Source organism: Bubalus kerabau, chromosome 6 (assembly GCF_029407905.1).
Source record: "Bubalus kerabau isolate K-KA32 ecotype Philippines breed swamp buffalo chromosome 6, PCC_UOA_SB_1v2, whole genome shotgun sequence".
Lineage (NCBI taxonomy): Eukaryota > Metazoa > Chordata > Mammalia > Artiodactyla > Bovidae > Bubalus > Bubalus kerabau.
In genome coordinates, this window is record NC_073629.1 from 10,234,052 (window position 1) to 10,259,273 (window position 25,222).

At 52.4% G+C, this 25,222-nt stretch overlaps 2 protein-coding genes across 2 annotated transcripts in view; one reads left to right on the forward strand and one right to left on the reverse strand.

Annotated features, from left to right (window-relative positions):
* Positions 1 to 2,024: 2,024 nt before the first annotated feature.
* KCNJ9 (potassium inwardly rectifying channel subfamily J member 9) lies at positions 2,025 to 5,917 on the reverse strand. The gene is made up of 2 exons (XM_055583876.1): positions 5,067 to 5,917; positions 2,025 to 2,392 (listed from the first exon to the last, which is right to left on the reverse strand). Exons 1-2 carry the CDS (start codon positions 5,914 to 5,916, stop codon positions 2,025 to 2,027), a joined length of 1,218 nt encoding a protein of 405 aa, XP_055439851.1. The 5' UTR covers position 5,917.
* Positions 5,918 to 16,913: 10,996 nt separating this feature from the next.
* Positions 16,914 to 25,222, forward strand: part of KCNJ10 (potassium inwardly rectifying channel subfamily J member 10) — a 33,686-nt gene continuing 25,377 nt past the window's right edge. The window contains exon 1 of the mRNA XM_055583878.1: positions 16,914 to 17,120. The gene's annotated coding sequence lies outside the window, so the exon portion shown is untranslated. The remainder of the gene's footprint in view (positions 17,121 to 25,222) is intronic.

The following is a 25,222-nucleotide window of genomic DNA, read 5'->3' on the forward strand; positions in this document are numbered from 1 at the left end:
GAGTGGGATGTAGCCAGGGCCAAGGGCTGGAGGTCACTGCTGGGGATGGTGCGCTTACGCGTGTGCACACGTCTCTCCCAGCCACAGGTCCTCCCGTCTCTGCCCCTTCTTCACTCGCTGTTGCTCTCCCTGCATCATCCTGGGATGGAGGGCCTCACTGGTGACTGGGATGAGGCCAGGAAGGGGATGCACGTGGCATGGGAACATGTCTCCAGGGGCTCCTGTCCCAGTTGGGCAAACGGCAGGCCACAGCAACATCTGGATATTTGGACTCTCACTTCTCTCTCACACCTTCTCCCACGTTTAAGCCTACCTCAAGTCCCACGTGGGATTCCATCCTCTGTCACTGATGCCCTTCCTCCTCCAGCTCCCATTGCCTCCCCAGGACACCCCTTGAAGCCCTCCCAGCTGCTTTGCTTTATCTATTATGCCTACTCATCTTCACCAAACCCCATCTCTAGTTTGTCGCTGCCATATTTTCACTGACGGGTGAGTCCCTGGGTCCAGAGTTAAACTCTTCAGCCTGGGTTTCCTGGTCCCCTTTCCCCCCACCACAATTTGCCACCCGTTATATTTCAGTTTCCTTCCCAAGGATCCTCAGCGACTCCTCAGCTTGATGCCCATTTCCTGAGAGAACCCCCAGTCTGCTTAGGGGAGGGCTTCTCAAAGCATGGTCCCTGTTCCGGCATCAGGACCTGACGCGTTAGAAATGCAGTTTTAGTCTCTGCCCCAGACCTACTGTGTCCAAAACTCTGGGAGTGCGGTTCAACCATCTGTGTCCCCGAGGCCTCCAGGTTGACCCTGATGCCCACCCCAGTTCACAACTGCTGGCTCAGGTCACTCTCTAGGTCTGACTCAGCCCTCGACTTTCTGATCACCAAGCCCTCCCACCCCTACTCAGAGAGATTGCCCAGGTTCTTGGTTTGAAACAGTTGCCAAAGGCATATGTCCCTGTCTTTCCCACGTGCACGTGCTGTATTTCCGGAATAGGAATCGGATCTCTGGCCATCCTCCCCACACATGCCCGGGTCAGTGCTCCGGACTCAGCTGGCACCCAGTGAGCCATGTGAATGACTCCCTCTCACTGTACCCCAAGACTGAGTCTTGTTTCCCGAGGGCCCTGTGTCCCAGCTCTAGTGAACTCATGAGCTTCATGTCTCCCCTGGTTCTTCTCTTCACAACCCTGCTCTCCCCTCCCACCTCTGCAGTAGCACTTCTGAGGTCTCCCTCCGCTGTTAGAAGATGGTCATCCCCGGCTTGCCTTGCCCAGGCCCAGCCCCAGCCCCAGGGCCCTAGGGCCCCAGCTCTGGCATCTCCCCTACAGTTGGCTTCCCTGCATCGTGGACGAGATCCTTCACACCCTACTGAGCTGCCCCCGCAGCCTCTCAGCCTGCCCCCAGCCTGTCACGGTGGTGGGGGTGAAGGCAGGAGGACAGCCTCTCCCTCTCTGTCTGTCCCCTTCCAGCTTTCTCTGCCCTGGGCCAGCTCGGGCTGCTGCGTCCAGTGAGACAGATGCGCCAGACTTGGGGAGGCTGGCTGAGGAGAAGAGAGGGGACTAAAATGCAGCCCACATCTGCTCCCCAAACCGTGCACCCTGGTTTAGGGTGGTGTCAGTCTAGAGGAAAAGGGTGCCTTTTTAGAATTTGCACAAAGATGCTCTGTGAGTTAGCGGCAGCCCTGAGCGCTCCACCAGCCTGTCAGCCCATTTATCTATCTACTGACTGTCTCTCTCTGCTTCCATCTTCTCATCCGGCTCACACAGGTCCATCCTTCTGTCCACGCATCCACCCATGAACAGACAGGAAGGTCACAGACAGGCTGGGTAAGTTCACCCATCCCCACCCTCCATTCTCCTGAAATCAGGATCTCTCCTGTCCAAGTTGGATCCCAGACCTGAGATTCTGAGGGGGGTCTCCAGCTTTGGTGCATTCATAGGGACCTTGCCGGACTCCTTCTCCACCTATGATATTCAGCTCCCCAGGTACCTGTGTCTGGCCCTGCCACAGGGGTCTGGAGGAATTTGGTCATACCTTGGACTCACTCTCTGGGGGTGGCAGGCAGCCATTCTGCTCTTTGTCAACCCCAGCCCCTTCGCCGGCCCCCTCTCCTGCCTCCTCTCCCGCCTCCTCTCCAGCCCCCTCTCCAGCCCCCTCCTCCTCCACCTTCTCGTCCAGCCGGCTGGGGATGGACCAGTAGAGATGGGCATCCAGTCGGGCCGCGGCCTCAGCCAGCTCCCGGGCGCTGCATGAAGGTGTGGGCACCTCAAAGGTCTCGTGGAAGCTGGCGTAGTCTACTTCGTAGAAGCCATCCTCCAGGGTCAGCACTGAGGTGAAGCGGTGGCCCCATAGCACCTCATCCACCAGGTAGGAGCTCCGAGCTTGGCATGTCATTCCTGGGGGGAGGGGCATAGGTCAAGGGGATCCCAGCCCCAGCCTTACCTCTCCTGTGTCATTCCACAATCCTATTCCTAAAACTCTTCCCTGTAGCCCTCTTCAAGGGCCCGCAACCCCCTTTGGTCCAGTCTACTTTCTCTTCCTTCCCAATTCTTGTACCCCTCCTCCCCTCCATTTACTCCAACTCTTCATCTCTGGCCCACATTCTCCCTCTCCCTTCCCCTCCATTGGAGATGCCAATCAGAGAAGCTTAACTTTGAGAATGACCTTGGAGATCATCTAGTCTAACTTGCCCCTCTATACAGGGTACCCCACTGGAGCATTCCCAATAATGTGCATTTAGCTTGCACTTGATTACCTCCTAGGATTAAGACCTCACCACCTCACAAGGAATCCCTTCTTTTGCGTGATAGCTCTAATATTTGAGTTGTTCTTTACACAGAGCCCAAATCTGCTTCCCTTAGTCTCATTCCTCTGCTTTATGACACCCCTTCAAGTAACCGGAAGCAGGAGTCTCAGGTTTCATCATGTCTTCTCTCTTTCAGACTGAATATCTGTCTCCCTTCACCATTCCTATGACCTGGCTTCCAAAATTTTTACTTTCTTGACTGCAACCCAGAACGGCCAAGGAGGATGCTTTAAGCACTTTGAATGTGACAAATACTTCAACCATGGCCTGATGCACGCATAAGAGAGGGCTCACTGCCTCTCCTTCTGCCCATGATTCTTTAGCTAATAGGCCCAAGATTACATTATATAAACATTTTGGGAAGCTGTATCACATTGCCTGTGGCCAACTAAAACCCCCAGTTCTTTTTTCACCAGAGCTCTTCCATGCTGTGCTTACATAAGTGATTTTTTTTAAGCCTAAATCTAGAACTTTATATTTATTCCTTTTAAATGTCATCTTGTTGGGTTTTTGGCTCATTATACTTGCTTTTCAGAAGCATTTTGGATACTGACTCTCTCACCCAAAATATTACCATCCTTTCCAACTTTGTCTCTCTAGAAAAATCCGACAAGCTCCCCTCCCTCTCTCCTTCACCTCACCCTCCCCCGTACTCCTTGCCATGACCGTGTGTCCTGTTTTCCCTGTGGGGTGGCCACAGCCACTGCGGCAAATGCTTCTCTTCTACTTGGGGTCTCTCACATCCCCCTCAGCTCATATCTACCTTCGAACAAAGGGGAACAGAAGAGTGAACACTAGCTGAGCAGAGACTGGCTCTTAACACTGAAAGCCCTGCCTTGAGCCAGTGTGGGGACATTGGTATTCTCTGTTCCTTTGGCTGGCATAGGAAATGTCCAGGAGAGGAGGGGAAGAAGAAGCAAAAGTGACCCTGGAGAGAGGGGGTTCAAGGAAGAGGGTGAGGGGCTGGCGGTACCTGAGAAGAGGGTTGGGCAGGGATCGCCCACGTACCAGCAAGAGTGCCAGCTGGTGAGATGAGAGGAAAGGAAACAGGGTGAGTGGGGAAGGGAAAGGAACGGGGTGCGGTGTGGGGAAAGGAGTGAGGAAGACTGGGGCAGACAGTGGTACAGGGTCGGAGTGGAGCGTGCTTGCTGGCCCCAACTTAGGATAAGCCAGCAGGGGACACAGGCAGCAGCCACAGGGCCACCTGATGGGCCTTGGGTTATCCACCTGCAAGCTTCTCCCATTTCTATCCCCATTAAAAAAAAATGTTTTGGGCCCCACCAAAGCATACAGGATCTTAGTCCCCAGACCAGGGATCCAGCCCCACCTCCTGCACTGGCAGCTCAGAGTCTCAACTGCTGGACTGCCAGGGAAGTACCCTCTCCCTCTTTTGGATCTCAAGTATCAAAGGACTCATCTGCTGGTCCTGCTACACTGGTCTTGTCCTACCTGCTCCCAAACCTTTCACTGTGGAGGCCTGAGTTGGAAGTTCTGACATTACAGGTACATTGCCAATTCCTTCTGGAAAGGGGCTCGAAATCTTCAGGTCATCTGTTTCCTTTGTCAGTGGAGACTGAGCCTTTTGATGGATTGGGAAACCCAGGTAGAGCTGCGAGCAGCTATCAACCTCTCCTTAAGGTCCAGGGTAGGAAAAACAGGTCATGGAAAACCTTCACCATCAAATTCCAGAAGCCTGGACCTCTCAGTATTGAGAAAGATTGCAAACCTTAACCTTCCCTCCTACTCTGCACCCTGAACACTGAAGCCAGACTGCCCGTGTCCACTGCTTATTTAGCCTATAACTGTGGACAACTTAACTTCTCACTGGGGCATTCTGCTCCCTGAAAAATGAGCACAAACATGAGAAATAACCTCAGCAGGGTCCTTCATGGGATTTGGATTAAATGAGCTCAGAGGGGTAAAGTGCTTTGGAAACGTGGAGGGCAGGGAGTAAGCACTGGGTTGGCTACTGTCATTACTCTCCCCTATTTGCACTTCTCAGCCAGGGCCCCGGCCAGGGCTGCTTCAGAGGATTCCTGCCTTTTCTCGGCTCTCTGGGGGATCACTCTGTTCACACACTTCTCCTAACCCAGATCCCGAATCTCACCTCAGCCTCTCTCATCCTCTACCAGCCTCTCCATCCATTCTCTACCAGTTCCCCCATCCCTCCTCGCCCCCTGCTTCGTCGGCCCTGGCTCCTCTAGGTCCAGTTCCCTGCCCACCCGCTCCCCTCCCCTGCTCCTCCTCCTCAGGGCCGCCCGCACCCGTGGCTTCCACCATGCCCTCGAGGATGACCACGATCTCGAAGTCGTCCCTCTCGAGGGCGCGGCGCGACGCCTCCCAGAAGGGACTGGCGGCGTCGATCTCGTGGCTGATGACGAGAGGCGAGACGAGGAAGAGGCGGTCGTCGCCCGTGTCGAAGCCCACGCTGAGGTCGGTCTGGTGCAACGGGATGAACTCGCCCTCCAGCGTCTGGCGCGAGCGGATGAGCTTGGCGCGGATGGAGGCCTCAACGATGTGCGAAGATCGCAGGTCGCCCACCCGGAACATGAGGCAGAGGCGCCCGTCGCGCAGCGACACCACGGCGTGCGAGGAGAAGACGAGCGTGGCGGCGCGCTTGTTGGGCTGCGAGATCTTGACGAACATGCAGCCCACCATGAAGGCGTTCACCATGGAGCCCAGGATGGCCTGCAGCAGCAGCAGCACGATGCCCTCGGGGCACTGGTCGGTGATGACGCGGTGCCCGTAGCCGATGGTGGTCTCCGTCTCGATGGAGAAGAGAAAGGCGGCCACGAAGCCGTTGAGGTTGTTGACGCACGGGGTCCACGCCGTGTCCTCCAGGTGCTCCAGGTCGCCGCGGCCGTAGGCTATCAGCCACCAGATGGCGCCGAAGAAGAGCCAGGTGAGCGCGTAGGCCAGCACGAAGAAGAGCAGGCTCAGGCGCCACTGCAGGTCCACGAGCGTGGTGAACAGGTCGGTCAGGTAGCGGTACGTCTCGCGCACGTTGCCCTGCTGCACGTTGCAGCGCCCGTCCTTTTCCACGTAGCGCTGGCGGCCGCGGCGCCGCGGCGGCTCCTCCGTGCCCGGCGAGAAGGCTGCGTTCTCCTGAGCCATGGCCGTGGCCGCGGGCGGCGAGGTCACGGCCCGGGCGGCGGCGCGGGGCCTGGAGGGGCTGAGAGGTGGGCCATGTTAGCCGATCCGCCAGAGAGGCCGAGACGTCCGGGCCTGCGCGCAGGGGCCGGGTGGCCCTGTGCGAGTCCCATGCTGCCTCTCAGCCTCGGCTTGCCGCATCGGTAGAATGGGAACGATACACACAGCCCTAGCTGGCCCCACCCGCAGCTCACAAAATCGTGAGGATCCAGTGGGATAGGGTGTATGAACTGGATCGCACTCTGCATGACTGATTATTTTAGAAGGAAAGGGCGGGGCGTGGTAACAGAGATCTTGGTCCCACTGCCTCTAACCGGGCTGTACAGCACCTCACAGCCACCCTCAGGCAAAAGGCCCTGGGCAAGAAGGGAGTTTCCTGAGATCTGTACGCTGTGAGCTTCTTGAAAGCAGGTGGTTCATCTTCCTCTCCAGGGCAGAGGCCTCCCTGCCCAAAGGCCTCCCACTTCCACACCACCCAGGCTAAAGTCAGGCAGTCCCCTTATTCCTGATCTCCGCCTTCAGCCTGCCGGCTAACCAGGCTCTTTTACCATTCACCAGGAGACTGACGCAGAAAGTCTTTCCCATTCCTCCCTCTTTGGACCTTGCTTACTCTACTCCCAACCCCCCTCCCCACACATCTTCTTCCTCTCAAGAAGCTTACAAAGGAGAAATGAAAGTGGTGGAAAGCGAGTGAAAAATCTCCAGTGGGCAAAGGTTGAACATTCCCACCTTAGGAAATGCCCACTGAGAAGTCTCCCTGAGGACTGACGCTGGTCATTGCAGCTGTAGCGTTAGCCCCGTTTCCCCTGGGTTATTTCCACAGTGGAGACAGCCTGCAAATGGGCAGGAGGGTCGGAGGATGTGAGATCAACACGGACAGCCAGGATAAAAGAAGCACAAAGTTCATCAAGATTAGGCTTGTAACCCTCTAGCAACCTACTCCTGATGAGCCTTTAACTCAGGTAAGTGATCGAAGCACCCACATTTACCTCTCTCCTCCCTTCAGTTCTCTCCCCACCCCAGCCTCCCACCTCCCTTGACTATCCTCACAACAGCCCCCCTCCATATGTCCCAGATCTCACATTCCAAGAGAAGCCTACCTTATTTTGCTTTAAATTCTTCCCTGTGAGCAGCTCTCTGGACTGCAATCTGCCCTGAGAGAGAGAGACCCAGAGCCCTTCCATAGGCATCTAGGGACCCCTAGGAGGTATGGCCCATACAAGGAAAGGTAAAGAATAAAGATTCAAGGTTTTTCAACCTTCCCATCTTCCTGGGAATCATCCTCTTCTCCCATTCCAAGGAATCCTGGACTGGTTGTAGTAGAGTGGTGGACGGAAAGATGTGACATAAGGATCACAGATGGTCTGGACATTTGACCAGGTCCTGGGGAGAAACTGCCTGGATATGTAACTCCAAACCCAGCACTCTTGAATTTAAGTTCTGGAGTGAGGTGTTCTATAGATCTTTGGAGGCTGTGTGGGTGTGGGTGTGGGTGTATGTGTGGTGTGTGTGTGTTGCTGGGGTAGAGGGCAGGAGGAAAAACCAAAACAAGATGGCTTGGAGCTTGGGGGCATCCCCTATATTTATTTTTCAGGAGGAATCAGGGACACATCCACGAGTTCCAGTGCAATGGCAGGTTAGGGTCTTCCCCTCCCCCAGTGGTGAGTGTCCCTTTCTCTCCCCACAGCCCAGGATATCCTTGAGAAGTGATCTCCAAGCACTGACTGGCTTAGAGATCACAGGTCCTGCAGAAAAGTACCTGAGCCCACTTATTCCAGCTTCCATCCAGGTGGGCTTTCAGATGTTCTCTCAAGGTCTTAGGTCATCTGACCCCCAATCTGCCTGCTTAGGCAGATTTCTCTGCCATGTGTGGGGAAGAAACCCCAGAGTCTGAGAGTCCCCAGAACTCTCTCATCCTCCATTGTCCTAGGCATCTAGGTGAGCCTCACTTTGATTGTGTTCTTTCTCCTATCTTCCTTAAGTGGGGTCTGCATTTTTCTCAATGGGGCAGCCAAGGTGTGAAATGGTTGCCTCCATCCCGGAAGCAAAGACTCAGTTTCTGCAGCTTCCCTCTGGAGAGTCCTGTTCCTCCAGCCTGTTCCTCCTTATTTCACGTGCATGCTGTGTCCCCTTTTCAGAAGACCCCAGTGCTGCATTCTGCTGAATCTCCCTTTCTCCCACTTGAGAGTGCTGGCCTGCAAGGGGGCTTATTTTTTGGAAGGGGATCTGATGAAAACTCCCTCAGTAACCAGCTCTTCCCAAATCCCCACTTGCCTTGGAAATAGGGGCCCAAACCCAAGTCCCCCGCAACTCAACTCACAGCGTGTGGAGAGGAGAGTAGCCGGCAGCGGAGACCCCTGGGGGGAAGCGTCCATGCCCCTGACACCGCCTCCCCCTCACCCCAAGCACCCCTGGAGGGTGGGAGCCGCAAGCACTGCTGTTTCTCCTAAATGTAGCGGCAGCTCTGACTAGGACTTGCTATCTGTGTCATCCCCACTTCCCAGGCTCCCCTGCTCCTCTCCTGTTTCCACAGCAACCAGTCTGGCGACAGCTCTAGAGCATCCCCCTCCCCTCCCCAGTCCTGGGTACCACTAGAGGCTGATCCACACGCCATAGCTATTTTTAGCCAAAGTCCCTCCTCCTGGACAACTCAATGCTCGCCTCCTCACCCCTTCAGAAAAAAAAAGAAAAGCTGACATGCTGGCTCTTTCCTAAGAAGCTCCTTGCTCTGAGAAAATACAAGCCCTGATGTGTTTGGGAATTAGGCATTTGGTTTCCTGGGGATTCACCTCCAGTCGGGCTTCTGGGTGCTGGAAGGTTTGAAGTTCCTGGAATGGCCTGGCAAGATGGAAAAGGCAGTGCTGAGTAACACGATCTCCTGAGGCAGTTTTCTGGGTTCAAGTCAGGCTCTTGGTCAGGCCCGCCATCACAGTCTTCATTTTTAGAGAGGCCACCCTGATCCAGAAGAAAGTAGTCAGAGAGAAAAGAGATCCACTCAAGGAAGGGAGGTAGGGTCAGGGGTTCTGACCTTTGTCACTGATTTGCGAGGTGACCCATTTCAGTCAGCCACAGTTGCTCCATCTTTTCCAGGACGTGGATATGTGCAAATAGCCTCTTTCCGTCTACTTCACAGGGTGTGCAGATTGAATGAGGCAATGTAAATAGAAGGGCTTTGGAGTATAATTTGTTAACAGTGAAAGGTCTAGAAACAGCCCAGATGTCCAACAAAAAAGTCTAGGTTAGGGCTTACTAACTCTTCATTCAACAAACTCTTATGGAGCCCAAGTGCCAGGTAATGTGCTGGCTGGGAGCAGTTACAGAAATAAGTCCCTGCCCACCAGAAGCACGTGGTTGCTCGGGAGAAAGACACATAAGCACAGAATACTGACACTGCTGCTGCTAAGTCACTTCAGTCGTGTCCGACTCTGTGCGACCCCATAGACGGCAGCCCACCAGGCTCCTCCGTCCATGGGATTCTCCAGGCAAGAACACTGGAGTGGGTTGCCATTTCCTTCTCCAATGCATGAAAGTGGAAAGTGAAAGTGAAGTCCCTCAGTCGTGTTCGACTCTTCGCGACCCCATGGACTGCAGCCCACCAGGCTCCTCCGTCCATGGGGTTGTCCAGGCAAGAGTACTGGAGTGGGGTGCCGTTGCCTTCTCCGAATACTGACACTACTATTAAGGATTCTTTGAATATCAGCTCTGAGCTAGACACACCTCATTTAAAAACCCTGGGTGATACCCTATGAGATAAGTACTATTTTCTCTATTTATGGATGAGAAAACTAAAAGTGAGAAAGGTTAAATGGTTTACTGAATGTCACAGAGTTGGATATTGGCAGAGAAGTGGTCACACTCACACATCTTGTCACTCCTTTGGTAATGCAACATCTATGGCAAAGCAATATAAGCAGTTACTATGTTCATATATGTAAACGTGCATGAAGGCACACTGTTACATAAAAACCAGAACATGAAAGTATTCTCTTTTTTTTGGCCACCAACTCAGCTTGTGGGATCGTAGTTCCCTGTGCTGTGCTTAGTCGCTCAGTCGTGTCCGACTCTTTGCGACCCCATGGACTGTAGCCCACCAGGCTTCTTGGTTCATGGGGATTCTCCAGGCAAGAATACTGGAGTTGGTTGCCATGCCCTCCTCCAGGGGATCTTCCTGACCCAGGGAAAAACCTGCGTTCTTTATGTCTCCTGCATTGGCAGGTGGGTTCTTTACCACTGGCGCCACCTGGAAGATGCTAGCTATGGTCTTCCTTCTCATTATCCTCCGCCCAGGCGTCTCCCGAAATCCCCACCCACCCAGTGCCACCTTCGCCTGATCTAGTGCCACCTAGTGAGACCTGCAGGGGGCACTCCTGGTACACTGCCCTCCTCTCCTAGCCTTCTCCCCTGTGTTTCTTGTTCTAAGTGGAAATATCGAGTTTTCAGCCTGAGATTGGCATCAGGAGGGCAGCTAGAGCCCCGTCAGCATCCCTGTCTCCTGGGCCTAGCCCTGTCACCTGAGCCTCGGGACTGCTAGCCTGCCCTTCTGTGTCCTGCCAAACAGCCACTCACGTTGGTGCCACTGTGCCAGGCGCCCAGGGAGAAGAAACCAAACTCCTGGGCAAGAACGTATTTGCATAGGACTGGCCCCATTTCCTGGAGGGGGAGATGGCAGAGCTGACAGGGCCCCCCAGAAGCTGTATCAGCCAGCCCCCTGCCTCAGTCTAGGCTGCCTTGAGCATAGCCTTGCTGACAAAGAAGAAGCCCACAACCCCCTGCCCTGCTTTGCCGATCCTTCTGGTCCTGGATTTTGCTTGGTATCTAACCTCAACTCTTTGTTTATCATTGAACTTGAACAGAGTGAGGGAAAAAACATTTTCTTAGGTACCAGGAGACAGAAACATAGGCAAGATCCCAGCTGTCAGTATTATGGGATAAAGCAAGCAACTTTACAAGAAACCAATTAAATATGTCAGTACAGTGTGATGATGGGAGATTGGGTTTGGAACTGGAAAATATTGAGGGCAGGAGGGTCACAGCTGGGGCCACATTGCTGGTCTATAAAGAAACTTAGTACAAAATAGCAAAAAGGAACCCTCTCTGGGCAGATGTACTCCTTATGGCATGTAGCAAGTGGTACTTTGGGGTTAAAAAAGTGAAAACGGGAGTCCCTCCAGTAAACACTGCTCTGAGCCATGATGCAACAAAAGGCAAACTGAATGCTGGTCCTCAGTCTGCCCCCTCAGCAGGTGCCTTTGTGCAGTCCACAAACTGTGCACCTGTATGTGGCAGCCTTGGGATCAACCAATCCGGGAAGGTTTCCTTGAGCAATATCATGAAACTTCTTGGGTAAAAGGCTGGAAGTGGGAGAAGAAGCATGATGGAGTCAGGAGATGGTTGAGGATATGAGCTTAATGGAGCAAGGAGGCCAATCAGATAGATTATAACAATTTCTATAGATTCAAGGGAGATGAGGCCCTACAAAGTTCAGAGGAGAGGTAGCATATGTTTGCCGGAGTGCATGTGGCTGGAGATTAGGATGGAGTGGGGAGAAGTGGAGCCCAGATCCAGGCACACGGAGCCCCAGTGGGCTTCTGAAGCTGAGGGCTTTGCTGTCTTCTGGCTGAGTTCAGAGGAGCAAAAGGATCAGAGCCTTCTCATACACAGGTCTATCTTGCTTTATAGGACTGGGTGGAAGTAGACCAGGATTTAAAAGTCAATGTCTTTAGAGGCAGTCCAGAATTAGTCCTCACTTTACAGGTAAGAGATGAGTCCCAAAAGAATAGACAGGCCTGAGATCTGGGCTGCCTGGCTCCTGGTCCCTGGTTGTTCGTGTGTTCCCTGTTACCTCCCTCCTATTGCAGTACATTGGGTGTTAATAGAATTTCTGTCCATTGGACCAGTTAGAAAGGCCCTAATTTAAAAAAAAAAGGAAAGTACTAGTGACAGACTTTATTTTCTTGGGCTCCAAAATCACTAAGGATGGTGATTGTTGTCATTCAGTTGCTCAGTCGTGTCCGACTCTTTGTGACCCCCTGGACTGCAGCACGCCAGGCTTCCCTGTCTTTCACCATCTCCCAGAGCTGGCTCAAACTCATGTCCATCGAATCAGTGATGCCATCCAAACATCTCATCCTCTGTCATCCCTTTCTCCTACTGCCTTCAATCTTTTCCAGCATCAGGGTCTTTTCCAATGAGTCGGCTGTTTGCATCAGGTGGCCAAAGTATTGGAGCTTCAGTTTCAGCATCAGTCCTTCTAATGAATATTCAGGATTAATTTCTTTTAGGATTGACTGGTTTGATCTCCTTGCTGTCCAAGGGACTCTCAAGAGTCTTCTCCAACACCACAGTTCAAAAGCATCAATTCTTCGGCACGCAGCCTTCTTTATGGTCCAACTCTCACTTCCATGCATGACTACTGGAAGAATCATAGCTTTGATTAGATGGACCTTTGTCGGCAGAGTAATGTTTCTGCTTTTTAATATGCTGTCTAGGTTGGTCATAGCTTTTCTTCCAAGGAGCAAGCGTCTTTTAATTTTATGGCTGCAGTCACCATATGCAGTGATTTTGGAGCCCAAGAAAATAGTCTTCCACTGTTTCCATTGTGAATGGTGATTGCATCTGTGAATTAAAAGACTCTCGCTCCTTAGTAGGAAAGCTACGACAAACCTAGACAGTGTATTAAAAAGTAGAGACATCACTTTGCCAAAAAAAGTCTGTATAGTCAAAGCTATGGTTTTTCCAGTAGTCATGTATGGATGTGAGTTGGAGCATAAAGAAGGCTGAGTGTTGAAGACTTCATGCTTTCAAACTGTGGTGCTGTAGAGGACTCTTGAGAGTCCCTTGGACAGCAAGGAGATCAAACCAGTCATTCCTAAAGGAAATCAATCCTGAATATTCATTGGAAGGACTGATGCTGAAGTCAAAGCTCCAATACTTTGACCACCTGATGTGAAGAGCCAACTCAGAAAAGACCCTGATGTTAGGAAAGATTGAAGGCAAACGGAAAGGGGGGCTTCAGAGGATGAGATGGCTAGATAGCATCACTGACTCAATGGACATGAGTTTGAGTACATCCCAGGAGCCAGTGGAGGACAGAGGAGCCTGGAGTGCTGCAGTCCACGGTGCTGCAGAGTCAAGACACAACTCAGCGACTGAACAACACAACAAGCAAACCACCTAGTTACAGAAACTCTGGGAAGAACACTTTGGTCATGTGATTAAGCATCCCATAACTTATGTCTTATAAATGTTTGTGTATATCTCATTTACTGAAAGGAAGTGGTATATCTAAATAATGAATCCATTCGTGGCTGGCGGGGGGAAGGCTCAGTCCGTCTCTTGGCTTTCTCCTCCGTGGTCTGAATTATCCAGCTAGTAGGCACCCTACTACTAATGGAAATTGCTCAGCCTTATGGGGCCTGAACACTAAAATGCCCCTTGGCATCCTCTCCTTGTCAACGTCTGCTGTTTCTAGGTGGCACCCCTGACTGTGAAGTGTTGTCTACTCTGAGCCTCCTCATGCCTCCTGACCCAAAGGTTCCCTGTCCTCTGTCCACTGGCCTTTCCCCTCATACTGCTGCCCGCTTGTGGACTCTCCTCCCCAAACAGGCTTCTCATCTCTGCGGCCCTCTGTGCTCTGAGGAAGCCCCTGCCCTATACGGATGAGATAAAGGAAGGGATGAGGCCGAAGTTGGAAGGAATGAGTTGGAAAGGAGTCATTGAAAATAAGAAAGATAGAACTTGCTAAAGGGAGGAATGGGGTGGGGGGGAGGTCCTCAAAGGACGCCGGTTCCCCAAATTGGGAAACACTGGACACGGCAACCCTGGCAAATTTTTCATACAAACGTGTGTTCATAATGCCGAGTTTTTGTTTCAACCATGCAAATTCACTCTAGTATTACCTTGAGACAAACTTTGGAGTCCAACATATGTGGATTCAAATTCCAAATCTAACACTTTCTGCTCTGTTACCATAGGTGAGCTGCCGAACCTCTCCGTTTTCCCATCTCAAGTAATATGTGTATCTTGCATAGTGAACACTCACACATATGAATTTCCTATGTCTGTACTATTGATTCCATATTGGTCTCCTAATGACTGTTTTGAGACTTCTCTTTTGTAACAAGACAAAAATTAAAAACTGACTATGCAAAAAGCAATATACATAATAGATATCTCTATAATTGTATAAAACATAAAAAGAACAAAACTTTTATTTAAATCACTATTTTAAAATGGAAAACTCAACAATGCCATTCAAGTTATCTGTACACTTTCTACAGTCCCCACACACCTGCTATTCTAGAATGTCTAAGTGCTTTCTAACTGTCCAGTCCTGCCACACCTTGAGTTTCAGTGAATGACTTTTCTGAACTACACAGAAGTGAAGACCTTTTGTAAGGAACTTCTCCAGAGACTTCTTCACCACTAGGTATCTCTTTCTGCTTCTGCCCTTTGATTCTTCCTCCCCTCCAACTCCTCAGAGGAGTACTCTAAGTGTCAAGCTACTGAGTTTGGGCTGTGACCTGTTAGCAAGGGCCACCAGTTTGAGGTTTTGATCCAAGGACACAAGGAGTGGCATGGTGAATACAGGCTGCCTCTTCCTTTGAGACTGGAAGGAAAGGTGAAGGGCGGGTCAAGGTCCTGGGCTGCTAGGGATCTTCCTGACCCTAAAAGTGGCCATGAAATGAAAAAGAATATCCTGGAGAAATAGGCCAAAGGGAGACATGACAGAATTTAGTTGACGTCCCGATGGATGGAGCACAGTTGGTAAGGGTGAGAATGAAGATGACTTCTAACTTTTTAATCTGATTGACCGGGAGAAACACAGAGTAAGTCATGAGAAGTCACAGAAGCCATGAGAAGTGTCACACTGGGGGTGGAAGATGATGAGTTCAATTTGGTGCCTGTCCAGTTGAGAGTGGAAATCCCCAGCAAGGAACTGGAATTGTGGAGGTAACCCTCTAAAGACAGCCTAAGACTGAAGACAGAGATCTGGGTATAACTCAGGAAACATAGCTGGAGCCGTGTAAACCATGAAGGCTCCAGGGGCAGGACACGGAAAGAGAACATAAGACTCAACCTTGAGTATTGGAGGAGGAACCTGTAGGTTGGGATGTAGGGGCAGTGGAAGAAGAAGAGACTGGAGTGGTCCAGGCCATAAGAGGCCTTCTGTTTCATGGTTAAGAATTTGGACTTGACTTATAGACAATGGGCAGTCATTGAAAGCTTAAATTGGGAAGTGAAACAGTCAGATCTGTGTTTCAGAGGCACTGGTGTTTCTTTTTAAAAGAAGGATTTCATGATTCGAAGGATTGTTAGAGTGGAGAATGACTAAAGGTAGGTGTTGAAAGGCTGCTGCAGTAATCCTGGTGAGAGGTGATGGGGTCCTGGACCACTGGATGATGAGCTAGGGAGGAAGGGAGCGGGATTTAGGGGATTTAGAAAAGTAGATGCAATGCTTAGATAAGGGAGGTAAAGAAAGAGTCTAGGATTGCTGCCAGGTTTCATCTTGAGTCACCTTTTTGTTCAGGAAAAGCCTAGAATTGTTGCCAGGTTCCCTCCTGCCCCACCTTTTTGCTCAGGAAGAGTCTAGGATTGCTGCCAGATTCCCTCCTGAGTCACCATTCTGCTCACGTCCAGATTAACCCCCCTAAAATTCTGCTATAGCTTTGTCTCCCCCCTGCTCAATACACCTTCATTGCTCTCCATCGCCTTCAGAGTTGACCGTGAATGGGCACAGCTCTATATTTGGTCCAGATCTTCCCCCACCACAATCACTATACGTGTGGTGCTTACTTCAGCCCAGTGCAACCCCCTCTGCCCCCACGGCCTGCCCCATGGGGCTGTTTGAACGGACATTTATCCATCATAGGGCGTTTAGAAGTTGAACTAAGCTAAAATGTCAAGTTTCTTTCCTTTTCTCCTCCCCCAGATGTGTATCAACTCAATATGATAATACGGTTTACTGATTAGTAGTTAAATATCTATGATGTATAGAAATGGGGAAGTAAATGTTTTCTTTCTTAATGTATGCCAAGAATGGGAGATTGTGGAGAAAAACCTCTCAAAACATGGATTCAGATAATCAAATAAGTCCCTTGTGATGATAAGGTTGAGAACCACCATTCTATATTCCAGTCCAATGGACCACTTTGCTGCTGTTTCTTTCCCAAGCCTACTTGTATTTGCCTGTCCTCCCAGAACTGTTGAATGCAGCTATCTCTGCCTTAAATTCCCTCCCCATCATCTCCTAGTACCTGAATCCTCTGCATTCTTTAGGGACCTTATCGGAAGTCTGTCCTCCCACCTGAGACCTCCTAAGTAGAGTGCTCTTTCCCTTTCTGCAGCCTCTGGCACCTCCCAGGCACTAGGGCTGCATGTTCTGCCCCCTCTCAAACCAAGCCACTGCAGGTGGGAATGATGTCTGCGCATTTCGCAGGACCTCACTCAGCGCTTAGAAAACGGCAAACAGCGTGGAAATGGTGCCGAGGGATATAACCCCGTAGCCCCCGGAGCCCGCCCCTTCGGCGCTGCCTGTCGGGCCACTGGGCGGGTGCTGAATTCATTTCCACCTCATTAACTCGGCCCCAGGCCCGCCCCCGCCAGCTCCCGCTTCTGTTCCCCATCCCTGACACGACCGCCTCCTTTTTCTTCCTTCTCTTTTCCTCTGTCACCTTGCCAGCTCGGCTTCTATCTCTTCGCCTATCGTCTCTCCATCTCTTTCTCCTGAGTCTGTCTGGGTCTCTGTCTTTGGGTGTTGCTCTCTGCCCCGTTCCTGCAGCTGTCTGGGGCTCCGCTTCGTTGCTCCACACGCCCCGCCCCCTGCCCAGGCCCCTCCAATCCCGGCGGCTCGGGCCTGGCGCTCCACGTTCCCATTGGTCTTGTCCGGAGCCCCCCGCCCCCGCCCGCCCGGCCCCTCTAGGTCCCTCCATTCACGCAAAGTTTGGCTCTGCGCTGCGGAGGGAGGGGGCGGCCCGGCCCGGCCCAGCTCTGCCCCCGGCCGGCCCGACCCCAGCCCTGGCCCCTGGACCAGCCCTTATCTGATCCCAGCTCCGGGTTTAAGAGTCCTGGCCCTGCCGGTTGCACAGCTCCGTTCCTCACGCCTGCCCGCCCCGTCCGTCCGTCTGTCCCGCTGCCCATCCGAGGGGCCACTCCACCCTGGACCCAAGGTAAGACCCTGGCCCTAATGAAAGAGTGCTGCCGCCTAGGCCGGGGTCCCGTTTACCTCACTCTCCAGAGATACCGGGGCCCCCAGTCCCTGGGTCCCTACCCTGACTGGCCTCAGTGGTACAGTCCTATTCCTTAGCCTCCCACCTTGGGCGTCTGGGAAGGGCTCTCCAAGAAGGGAAATTTACCTAAGCTGGTCACCTCAGCGCTTTCAGCCCAGGAAGGGGCTTTCCTAATACCCCTTCCTATTGGGCAGACCTGGAGTTGCATCACAGCTTTCCAACTAATTCAGTAACTACCACATATAACCATGCACGCCCCACAGGCACTCCAGACAGCGCCCCCTTTTCCCAGGATCATCAGGTTACTCCCACTCCCATGCCCAGCCCCTTTCCCCCTCCCCATGCTGTGACACATAGTGACACCCACACATAATTCACACAGAGGAAGAAAGCTGTATGTGTAACTACTGCTCATATTATACAGCTCAGATTAGGAAGATGTAGTAGCTTGGTATGACTGGGACCCCCTGCCCACTTAACTTCTTCCCTCCACTCCAATTTGCCTCCCATTTCAAGACATGCCTCCCCGTTAATAACCCCCTCCCCACTGCAAAGTGAGACAGTTGGGAAAGAGGGGTGGTGAAGAAGCCAATACAAATTTGGACCCCAAAGGAGGCCTAGGCTTAAAGCCTGCTGCTGTTGCTCACTGATACACATTCTGGCTAAAGATTTTTAGCCTGTCTGCCTTGGTTGTGGTTCTTGAATTTTTTTTTTTTTTTTTTTTCCCCCACCAGGACTGCTTTAGGCATTTCTGGGTGGGAGGGAGATGGTGAGAGATTCGGTGTCCTATGAGGAGTGACTCTTGTTTAGGAATGAGGGGGGTTTGGGGTGGCTATCAGGAAACCAGTTTGAGGAGAGACCAGCAGCTACCACTGAGTTCCATTTAGTTTCATCTTAAAACTGTCTCCCTAATCTCCAAGGATTTCTTTTCTATGTTCCTGGCATGATGGTGGGCACCATCCTGTGCTGAGGGGCAGGCATGTTAATTCCTCATAGTATAAGCTGGGTACTAGGGACCAAGTGTAGAAGGAACCAGGTGACCTGGTTTATAGTTAGGTCTTCAGGGAGGAGGAAATGAGGGAGGAGGGTGAGGGAAGGCATCATGCCAAGGAGGGGGGCTAGGGCTGGTCTACAGAGGCAATAGGCATGGCCCAGGCAGTGCCAACTCCTTTTCGCCGCCCTCCAGTCCTTTGGTGGTGGTGGCGTGGGAGGGAGAGAGGGGGTGTTGGGGGTGATCTGGGCCAGTCCAGCCTCCCAAAGGCCTTGCCAACCTAGGCCCTGAAAGGAGCTGCTGTTTTCTGAGCCATCCCCCCACCCTCCACCCTGAGCAGAGCAGCCAACTTGTCTCAGTGGATATCAAATGGCAGTGACTCCATACAGGGGGGTGGGGGGGCAGGGGTATGGTCCCATCCCTTCTGTGGTTCAGTGCAGAATCCCACTGCTGTCCCCTACTCTGGGGGAAAAAATCTGTCTCCCCAACATCGCCCCACATGCAGTCTGTGGACGCATCTGTTTGTGTGGGAGGGTTAGTTGTCAGGCCCTTGGCATCTCCCACCTCGTCCCTGTGCCCCACTGGATGGTGGGTGCCCCATCTCTGTACCTGCACCTCTGTGCACACTGGCTTGGGCTAGAAGGGAAGGGCATGGCATAAGACCCAGGGCCCTCCTTCCCCAGTCCTCCCTAGGGACCAGAAAGGCTGGCGCACTTGGATCTGGGTGAGCTTAAATGAAGTCCTCTGGGGCCATGCTGGGATTGATGGAATAAGGGGTTTAGGGCTCTGGGTGGGGGAGTGAGTCAGGCAGAAAGACCCACTTCTACAAAAAGGAGAAACGGCCTCTTGCATCTTTTAGTAAAATGTTTGGTTTCTGCACACAAGATGGAAGGTAGGCTGAACCCCCTGGCATTGGTGGGGAGGGAAAGAGATGTTGGGCCACAGAGCCCCTCAGCTTCCCTGCCAAGGGTTATTTAGGACAGAACGAAGAAACTTCCACTCTCAATCCCCTCCCCAGCTAGCCTAGATTCTTCTCTTGCCTGACTGGTCAGTGCTACGGTCCAGGTTGAGGCCAAGCTGTCCGGGATGGTGGTGAGGCCCTGGAAGGGGCAGAGAGAAGGGAGAGTCCAAGGCACACTGTTAAGATGAAACTGCAGAAAGATTAGAGAGATGGGAGATCTGGAATCCAACTGTTTTAGCACCCAGTGAAGGGTGGTTGGAAGGGGCAGCTCTTGGGAATCAGAGCTTTCTGAGTTTACCACATCACCCCTTCTCTTCCATAGGCTGAGTTCAATGCTTTTCTCCCTTCATCCAAGTTTATTATAGGCTTTGCCACCATTTTCATGGAGACAGTGCATTTGCGTGGTCCCTCTTCATCCCCTCCCCCCATCAGAACCTTGAAAGGGCAGAGAGAAAGGGATTATGGGAAAAACCCTCCCGTGGGTGTCAGCCAGCTGGGAGCTGGATTTGAGGTGGTGGGGAGAAGGGAGGGGTTGGCTATGGAATGCAGGAGAGAAGTGAGAACTGAAATGGTGGCCTGGAGAAGGAAGCTGGAGAAGCATGGGCTTGAGAGGGCTTAATTAGCACTTCAGGTCCCTGAAAAGGTGTAGTATTCAAGGAGTGGATGTGGCCAATGGCAGAAGACCTAGGGAAAGGGTTGGGGCTGCAACTTGAAGGACTTAGGCTAGATTTCAGGAAGCATGTCCATAGAAGGAAAGAGATCTGGAGTTTGGAAAAGAGAGGGAGACCACCCTGTGGACGCTAGCAAAAACAAAAAGCTCCCAAACAACAAACAAAAGCCCATCATTAAGGCTTGTGAGGGGAGCTGTGAAACTCAGAGAAATGCAGGGATTACTGTATCAGGTCAAGAGGCCTCTTCTGGAAGGAAGGTGCGACCCACAGTGCATCCCAGGGTGCATTTCTGTTGCCTGAAAGGCAGAGGCATAGCAGTTAGGAGCACAGCCTTGGAGTCAGACTTCCTGGGTTTACAATCCATTTTGTGCCGCTTTGTAGCTGCACATTCCCTCATCCTTACAATGGGGCTAAAAGTTACAGTTGTGGATTAACAGAGTCAGTATTTGTAAAGGGCTTGGAATGGTGCTCAACAAGTGGAAACTAAAACAGTGCAGTTGTTGGCTATCGTGGTTCCCCCACGTCTGTGACTCTCTACTCCATCATCTTGCCTGGCTCCTGGGCCTGCCACAGCCCTTCCCTGGGGCTTTTTCTGAGGTCTGTCCTAGGTGTCTATCTCTCCACCCTTCTAGACTTTGGAAGGGTGGGAGAATTATCAAGTTGTTGAAGATGAGCTTCCTGTCTTCATTCCAACAGTCTGGCCACAGCCAGAGCCTGGGTCTCCACGTCCCTGGCCCTTTCTTTTCATAAGTTTTCACCTAGCAGATGTCTTGCGTTCAACTCAGATATGACAAATGTAACTGAGCTGGTGAGCTTCCCTAAAAGAGTGTCTTTCCCCATTCTGGGCAACTTACTTCTTCCGGCCAAAGATGGCAGCTTCTTTCTGTCCCCACATCTCACCCTGGTCCCTCCATGGCCCTGCCTGTCCCCTCCCTGCCCATTTCCCCCCTCCCCCCACAACTCCTTTCAGGTGTGTGAGCCAACCTCTTGCCTGCCGCCCGATCAGCCCGTCCATCCCATGAGCCTGGGTGCCCACAGCAGCCTCCTCAGGACTTTCCTGACTCCCGCCTTTCTTTCTCCTTGATGCTCTCCCTTCACCTCACGGACTCATCACTGCACTTGTCATCATGAAGCATCAGTTTTACCTTGCCCCTTTCCTACCCAGACATCTCTATCGGTTTTCAGACTAAAGTTCCCAATCACAGTCTTCAAGCTGCTTTATATCAGCCTTTCTCCTATCCCCTCCAGCACCCCCTCTTTAGGGACTCCAATCTATTCAGACCTTGTACTGGGGGAGCATATCCCACGGCAATCCCTGAGCCACACCCTTCTACCCTGGGCCCTCACACAGGCCTATGGATCTTAACCTCACACCTCCTGCAAATCTCCATCCTCCTATTTCCCTAAATGCTCTATCATCTTGTACTCCTTCTTGTCAGCATCCTGCCTGTCCCTTGTCCTTTGTGTCTGTGACTTTGCCCAGGACATCCTGGGCAGTGGTAATACTGGAGGGGACATCCTGTCTCCTTCAATAATGGGGGCTCCTCTAGGGAGGGGCCTACACCCCTGTCAGACTGTGGACTCCCTGAAGCAAGCGCATCTTTTCCCTCCCTGGATCCCTCTACCCCAGGGCACAGAGTGCCTACTGACCAGCTTGATTCTAGGTAAAAAGTCTTTCTGGTTGCTGATTCTGGGGGAGGGTCCTGACTTTTAGGGCTTTAGAAGCTTAGGAGTGTCCTAGACTAGGGTGCACATTTGTGCATGCTAAGTCACTTCAGTCATGTCCAACTCTGTCAAGAATACTAGAGTAGGTTGCCATGCCCTCCTCCAGGAGATCTTCCTGACCCAGGGATCGAACCTGCATCTCTTACATCTCCTGCATTGGCAGGCAGGTTCTATCCACTAGTGCCACCTGGGAAGCCCAGACTAGGGTATACATAAGACCCTATTATCCAATTCTCCTGGGAACTGCCAGAGACATTTATCTCCTACCAGGCTCCCCATCCTGTGGAGACAGTTTCATCCTAAGATTACAGGCAGCAGATTAAGCATTGCTGGCCCAAACACAAAAATCCACATGGGTATCCACAGAAGTTTTCTCTCCTCACCAGGAAGGTCTGCCCCTGCCTGATGTTGGACTTGTCAGCGGGCATCTGGATTGCAAAAGGGGCAGAGACCAGAATCCAGCCTGAGACAGGCCCGTGGTCTTGAGCATACCTCTGGGCAGGAGCTTGCAGGCTAGGAGACATGTGGAGATAGTTCTCAAGTGGGGTTAGGCCTAACTTTTTAGCATTATATACTCAACTTCAGCCCTCATCCTAGTTTCAACCCCAAGACCTTTTCCCCACGTCCAAATCTCCCTGGTTGGTCTGCTTAAAAAAAAAGTCACAGGCAACAGCAAGAGGAGAAGGTAAGGATGTCTGAGTCTAGGGCGGTGGCTCTCACACTTGTTGATTTCGGGACTCCCTTCACATCTTAAAATTTATTGAGTTTTGTTCATGCAGATTACATCTGCTGATAGGTTAGAAAGAGCAAACTTAAAATATATATCACTTTATTCAAAAATAACAATCAACCTATTTTAGATGTCAACTTTAATGACATATTTTTAATGAAAAATAGCTATATTTAAAAACAAACAAAATTTAGTAAGTGGCACTGTCTCACTGTCTCAAATCTGTGTGATATATCTGGCTTAACAGAAGACAGTTGGTATCTCATATCTGCTTCTGCATTCAATAGGTTACAATATCACATTGATTCTGGAAAATTCTACTGAACACCCATGAGAAAATGAAAGTGAAAAAAAAAAAAAAGCAAATGACATATTAGCGTTATTATGAAGATAGGTTTGGAAAAGCCCTCAGTGATCTGAATATCCTGGCTGATTTCTCTCAGCTGCCCATGGTCTTCTGAATATTTTCACTAGGGAGGCAGTATGGGGCAGTGATTCATCATGTGGGCTCTGGAGACAGACTACCTGCTTGAGCTTGAATCTCAGTTCTCCACTTGCTAGTTGTACAAGCCTGGGCAAATTATTAACATCTCTGGGCTTCAGTTGTCTCGTCTACAAAATGGAACTTTTAAATAGTGTCTAGTTTTTAGAATTGTTGAGAATTAGATGATGTAAGGCTAGAAAAGGGCCTAACATAATCCTGAATAATATGAGCTCTTCGTAAATCCCAGAGCCTTGTCCCTGAATCCACTGCCCATGGTCCCAGAAGGCAGGGTGATGCAGAATTGACCTTTCCCATGTTGCAGATGTGGGCTTCTTGAACCAGACAGAAAAAGTGATTTGCGCGAGGTCCCAGAAAAAGTTAACAGGGTTGTTGGGCCTGAACCCAGGAGTCCTAATTCTTAGTTCTGCACTCTCCCCATCAGACTGTTTCAGTGGAGGGAAAAAACTCAAGATGCTCAGAGAGGGGAGCAGACCTTACCTTTCCCCCAGCAATCCCAAGTGTGCCATCCATGGCTAAAGGCAGAGCAGGAAGGCGGGTAGCAGGGAGGACCTCCTGACATCAACAGCAACTGCAAAAGGAGAAAGCAAGCCAGAAGAAGACATTTCTCAGCCCAGGTTTTCCATTGTGCCTTGCAGGGAGCACCTCTGTAAAGTGGCCCCAACCCTCTCTCCCGTGGGTTCCTGACCCAGGGCAGAGGAAGTCTAATCAGCAACACTGCTTCTCCGGGGTGTCCCTTTTCCTGCTGTCTGCCTGCAGCCCTTTCTCGAGCATCACTCCCTTTCAGTCTCCCAGCCCTGGGGTGCCTTTCCGCGTTGCTCCAACCCTGCCCTTTGTCCTGTGGTGCCAACAGGCAGTGCTCGCACCTTGGGAAGGCAGGGGTGGTGCAAAGGTGCTAGTCGAGGTGGAGGAGGGATAGGGCGGGGGGTGTCCCTGGCCAGGAGGAGAAGCCTCTTCCCACAGCCTGGGGAAGGGGATGAGGCAGATGCGGGAGACAGACAAACATGTGGTGGTGGGGGCAGGGGTGGAGGGGAGCTAGTTCAGGCTCTTCCTCTATCAGCCAAATCCCCCTGGGCTGAGCCGCAGGCACTACCTTGTCTGAAGCCTAAACACCCCGAACTCCAGGCACACACCCTGAGCAGAAGGATTCTGGACGGTCAGGACCCACATGCAGCCTGGCGACTCTGACACATGGCAGGCTGAGGTTTGAGACCTTCCTGCCTGTTGCTTGGTTTTGCCTCTCCCACCCACACAGTTCCCTTGAATAGATGGGAAGACTGAGGCCAAAAAGTGGGTGGACTCAGACTGCCCACGTGCTTCTTCAAGAGTCCAGCCTGGGAGGAAGGATCCTGGTTTCCCACAGCACTGCCCCTCCTCCTCCCAGTCCCCCTGGCTTTTTCCACTTGGAGAGCCCTGACAAGTGGCAGGTTTGGGGGCCCTGGTCTAGTCTCCTTCCCCTGTTTCCTGGGCAGTGCCCCCAGGGGAGCCTTTGGGGGCTAAGATCTCTACAGCCTCAGCCCTGCCCCATCCCCTGCCTCCACCCACGAGGCTGGCAGCAGCGCCCCCCCCCCCCTCCCCTGGGCTGTGGGACAGGGAGAGGGCCGAGGGGCTGGCCCTGCATACTAATGTCCTGCCCATTGTCAAAGCCCCTTTGTGCCCGGGAGCTCCATTGAGGCGGCTCCGGGGCGGGCACAATGGGGGCTCTGTCCCCGAGTTCCCCCAAACAGTCACCTGCTTTCAGAGCCTCCCCCCACCCCCACCCCCACCCACCCCAGTGTCCAGAGGGCCCAGTGAGCGTGGGGGAATGAGCCCAAGGCCAGGGGGGATGGGCAGGAGGCAACCCCCCCTCCCCATTCCCTGGACAGGCTGGGGAGATGGGCACCCGGCAGGGAGTGGCCCCGGCTCCCAGGGGGGCGGGGCCGGGCAGTCTGTGGACGGACTTGGAATTCAGGTTCCATGAGGCCGGCCCAGGGGAAGGGGCACGCAGCCTGCCCACTCCTTGGTTCCACATGCCCAGCCACCGCGGCTGGTGGCTGCCCGCCTTTCCTCGCCCTCCCACCACGAGCCTCATATATGCAGAGACACACAGGCGCACGGTCTTGTATGCGGCCCCACACACGCTCTCGTCCGCACATCTGAGCGGAGGAGGCGCCTGGACCCAGCAGGCGGACTCAGGCGCACCGACCCACCCCCCACTTGCATATATGCACCTGCACACCCGCCCTCCACCCGCTCTGCGCCCCTTTCACCAGCCTCGGGCAGCTCAGCGCCGGTCCCCCCGCCCCCCACCATGCCCTCGCTGCCCCCTGCTGCTCCAACACAGGTTATAACAAGTTTGCACTTGTGACTTCAAGAATGTAGCCCTGAGGCGGGAAATGTCCCACTGCTCCAGACCGCTCCTGCTTACCTGTTAACCACAGACACCGCCTCCGCTGACCTCCGAACAGGCTCCCCCGGCGTCT

Coding starts and splice junctions, on each gene's coding strand:
- KCNJ9 (XM_055583876.1), bottom strand. CDS start 5,916: ATGGCTCAGGAGAACGCAGCCTTCTCGCCGGGCACGGAGGAGCCGCCG. Junction 2,393..5,066: donor GGGCATGGTGGAAGCCACGG/GTGCGGGCGGCC, acceptor CCCTCCCCCCAG/GAATGACATGCCAAGCTCGG.